This window comes from Ascaphus truei, chromosome 9, assembly GCF_040206685.1.
Source record: "Ascaphus truei isolate aAscTru1 chromosome 9, aAscTru1.hap1, whole genome shotgun sequence".
Taxonomy (NCBI): Eukaryota; Metazoa; Chordata; class Amphibia; order Anura; family Ascaphidae; genus Ascaphus; species Ascaphus truei.
The window spans coordinates 51,943,240-51,947,924 of record NC_134491.1 but is presented as its reverse complement, the minus strand read 5'-3'; the positions used below and the strand labels follow the sequence as shown (position 1 = coordinate 51,947,924).

At 49.0% G+C, this 4,685-nt stretch overlaps 1 protein-coding gene across 2 annotated transcripts in view; it reads right to left on the bottom strand.

Moving 5' to 3' along the window:
- MNAT1 (MNAT1 component of CDK activating kinase) overlaps positions 1-1,829 on the bottom strand; it is a 100,372-nt gene extending 98,543 nt beyond the window's left edge. The window contains exon 1 of one of the 2 annotated variants that reach the window (XM_075614838.1): positions 1,658-1,829. In XM_075614838.1, the coding sequence (XP_075470953.1) occupies positions 1,658-1,746 (89 nt within the window). In that variant the 5' untranslated portion in view covers positions 1,747-1,829. The remainder of the gene's footprint in view (positions 1-1,657) is intronic. The other variant, XM_075614837.1, reaches the window with a different exon arrangement.
- Positions 1,830-4,685: the final 2,856 nt, after the last annotated feature.

Below are 4,685 nucleotides of genomic sequence, written 5' to 3'. Positions count from 1 at the left end.
GTTCTTCTTTTTTTAATCTTATGCAAGCGATGATGACACCATAAGGCTAAGGCCCCGCTCCCTCAGTCAGCGCGCCCGCACTGCAGACAGGCGGCACGCTGACAGGCACAGACCGCGATATGCGGTCTGTAGGGAGCCGAAAGCCGGAGCGGGAGGGTTCTGGAGCGGGAGGGGGGGGCGTGGTTTGAGCAGAGGGACCCGCTACTCCCCCCCCCCCCCTCCCTCCCTCCACGGGCTCGGGCTCCCGGGCTGCAGGAGGGAGCTGCTGCGGGCTGCTGGAAGGTAAGCAGCGCCCGCTCCCTCCCCCTTCCCCCACAAATGCCCTCCTCACACACACTACCTTGTGTAGGAAGCTGTCTGACAGCTCCCGCCTCTGATAGGCTCATCAGCGCACCACGTGACGCGTCACCGCTCGGGATCACAATTTTCTTGCATGCCCTGGCGGTTGACGCGTCACAGCGCTTAGTGAGCCGTGCAGCGAGGGGGGACTGGGACCGGCTCAGAAGGATTCCCCTGCTGGTGGGGAACACTCACGCGGCCGCCCGCGCCGCCGGGCGCAGCGGGTACCAGCCCTAAGACTCATGCAGAGGCAGTTCCCGTTTGGAAGTTCATCACCACCTAAAGATACCTTTACATACACCTTAACACGGGTTACTCTGTGAGTATATAAATCATTGGATGTTTATGGTCTGGATGTTTCTACATTAGTATCAGACATATTGCACTATGTTGGATATGTTTTTTATTTTTCATGGTCTTTGCGCTCCCTGATCACCTTGGACTTCGACTTCTGTGTCTCTCTCTCTCTCTGTGTCTGTGTGTCTCTCTCTGTCTAAGTGTGTCGGGGCCATAGAGGGGGTAGCAGGGCTGAGGCACGCTGACGCTGAGGCTCGCCTGCTGAAATCTGCACGATTTCATGCCCATGCAGGCGAGCCAGCGGGCGCGATTGGAGGCGGGGGGAGACTGAGGGAGGTGGGGCAGTGACGTCGCTGGGCCAATCGCCCGCGACGCGCCGACGTCAAGGCGCCGTGACATTGACGCTGCTACGCGCTGATTGGATGTTTTCAGCCGACAGTGCTCTGAAAAACAGCTTGGCTGTCGGCTGAAAAATCCAGCGCCTCAGCACGCCTGCGGACACTCGCGTGAGCCCCCTCTCAAGGCATCCTCATTGAGGATGCAGGGGCTCAGCGCGGAGCGTCCGCACGGCTCAGCGCGGCCTGTCCTATGGACTCGGCCTAAGTGTGTCTCTCTCTCTCTGTTTTTCTCTCTCTCTCTCTCTCTCCGTTTCTCTCTCTCTCCGTTTCTCTCTCTCTGTCATCCTCAGTCCCATTAACCCTTTCTCTGCCAGGGAAGCTTGAAAAGCGATGCAGGTAAACCCTCCCCACTACTGGCATCTGGAATGGGCTACCGATTACATACATCTCCTGCACATATATTATATTGCATGCTGGTGTACTTATGCAACGGATCCTACAAATGCAGCTCCTGAGGCACAGGGTGAGCCGACACCATTATGGGAACGAGGTCCAGCCACTGGATAAGGACCCCAGCCACTGGATAAGGACCCCAGCCACTGGATAAGGATCCCAGCTAAAATTCCCCCAGGCCACTATAACCTGAGGCAGAGAAGCGGTGGTGTGATAGGGCTCAGACTTACAGCGTGTGTCCGCACACGTTGACCATCAGTTTCAGGGCAGGGTTGCGGTACTTGGTGGTTTTGCACCGTGGGCAGCCCTGGTCATCCATCTTCCCCAGCAGTTACCGGCCTCCCCTCACACGCCCGCCATGTTCCCCCGCCGTTATGGGCAACCTGTCCCTCAACTCAAGCGGCCCGCCGGGAACTACAAACCGCAGCACAATGGTTCCGCCTCCCCTCTGCTTCTCTGCAGTGCCTCGCAGGAAGCGTCCTGCTCACTCGGGTCTTGTTGGCATATTGTTCAGCCAAAGTATAAATGCATTGGGGGCCTACAACCATTTAACCATGTCATAAAAACGATCATTTTAAACATGTAAAACTTCTCCGAAATATAAAAACGACTTATTTAGACCCCTCCTCACCTGTGGTATTTTTATACATTTATTATTTTCATAGAATAATGTCACACAGTGATAAAAAAATACAACGTGTATATATAAACAGTGGGTAAGTTCCTATTTCTAGTTTTGTATTCACTCTGTCATTCATACAGAATCAAAAAGTGACAACAAAGCATTACATTAAACAATATATGAATAAATCAATGTTAGGCTGGGGCCATGGTGCTTTCGCCCGTGCAGTGGCGTGCGCAGCCGTGACGTCACCCGCTTGAAGCGGGTGCGTTTTTCGGCCATGGTACGCGCGCTGTGCGTGGGCGTGTCTAGGGGCGAGCCAGTGACGTCACAGAGCTGGTTCGCCCTCAATGGGCGAACCACTCACATGACCGGCCTGTCGCGCCAAGAAATCAATTTGAACTGATTTCTTGCGCCCGCACGCCACATGGACGCGAACACTGCCTTAAGGCAGTCTGTTCACGTCCGCACGGTCTGCGGTACCATGGCCCCAGCCTTAGAATGATAAGAATAAACCGCTGTATTTTGAGGTACCTTCCATTTAATTGGTCAATAAGCAGTCATTTATGTTTGTCTAACCACCACTGAATTAAAGGTCAAAGATACATAATCATATACCATGAGCATGATTCTAAGATTAAACACAATATTTAATGCAATGGCCATTGTTGTTAAATAATGAGCTAACATGGAAGAAGAGGCAAACAGAATTATAATGTCACACGAGCTCAAGTTTTATTTACGCAATAAATTGCACTCACAAAACATTTGTCTCTCACATTGTTCCAAAAAATGATGCAAATTTGTACGTCATTTTGACTCTGTCACTTGAATCAGCGATTTTGGGGGGTAGTTTTGGTTTATATCAAAGTTTGTGTCATTGGAATAGAGTAGGAGCAGGGTGACCAGATGTCCCGGTTTATCCGGGGCAGTCCCGTTTTTTAGGCCTCTGTCCCGACTTTTTGGGGTGTTGTCCCGTTTTCTATCCTGCTGGCCGCGCATGCGCAATCGGAACTTGGCGGCTGCTCATACGCATGCGTGATTGGCGTTTGCCTTGCCCTAAGGCCGGACCAGCAAGAAATCTGGTTTGGTCTCCTTGAATGACTTTATTAGTAAACTCACCCAGTGCATTCCCACCTTTGTCGAACAAACATTTTTGTTTATGTGTTTGCAATGCAGACACTATATTCTCAATACCAAAAACAAAAAGAGAAAACAGCGCAAGACCTCATAGTGTAGTATATATATATATATAGAGTTAAGTTATGGTGAGTAAAAAAAGTGACAAAAACCCTCCACAGGAAAGCAAATATGCAAATATAGCTGTATGCTCATCTGAATGTCTTAGGCAGGTCTGCAACCCCGCCTTTCCCCATTATCACCCAGCATACAGCACTTCCACTGCAGCAAGGGATTCTGGGAAATGACATGCAAATGAGCACACAGTGTCACTTTTTGCCTCAATAACCATTTTTAACATGGTTCCCTATAGGCTTAAGCTTGCTGCATGGTCACAGCTTTGAGCACAGCCAGGGTTAAGGTGCATACCATGTGGGTGGTTTTCTGGGTATGCACCTTAACCCTGGCTGTGCTCAAAGCTGTGACCATGCAGCAAGCTTAAGCCTATAGGGAACCATGTTAAAAATGGTTATTGAGGCAAAAAGTGACACTGTGTGCTCATTTGCATGTCATTTCCCAGAATCCCTTGCTGCAGTGGAAGTGCTGTATGCTGGGTGATAATGGGGAAAGGCGGGGTTGCAGACCTGCCTAAGACATTCAGATGAGCATACAGCTATATTTGCATATATATATATATATATAGTGAAACAGTTTCAGCAGGTGAGTATCGCACGTACATCAATCAATAATTATTTAGGCATGGCATGTTAGGGACATGTTACTACATCAGCAGCTATTCTACACCAGGGTGTGGGTAACCGGTGCATCAAAGAAAAGCAAGACCCCTTAATAAAGTGAATTCTTCCGTTAGGACCACTCCAATGACATTGTGAGCAACAATGAAACACCCTAATAAGGCTAAGGGACTAGTACCTAGTGCTAACCAGCACAATGAACAGTACATAAATTGTCCAATATGTATTGCCAGAGACGCGACGGACCTGACGTGACATCATCAGAAGTCTCCTCCAAGCCTGACACGTGGATTCAACGGAGCACCGGCATTTCTTTACACCGGTCAGAGTATTACTCTGCAAAGCCCCCTACATGTGCATCCACAGAGACTAAGAGGAAGCAGAGACAGTCACCTGGAGGACGAGGAATTCTGTCCCTTAACCCTGCAAGACCCCAAGCGATCTGGTGTAGAAGAGCTGCTGATGTGGTAGCATGTCCCTAACATGCCATGCCTAAATAATTATTGATTGATGCACGTGCGATACTCACCTGCTAGAACTGTTTCGCAATATATATATATATATATATATATATATATATATATATATATATACACACTACACTATGAGGTCTTGCGCTGTTTTTTGTTTTTGTTATTAGCGTTATGGTTTGCGGAGCCAATCCATGAAATCAGCAGCAGCAGCCTCATTCATTTCAATTGAATCACCAGGTTTTATATCATTTACTTGTTGATAATCACTAAGCACTATTTATGTCAAAAA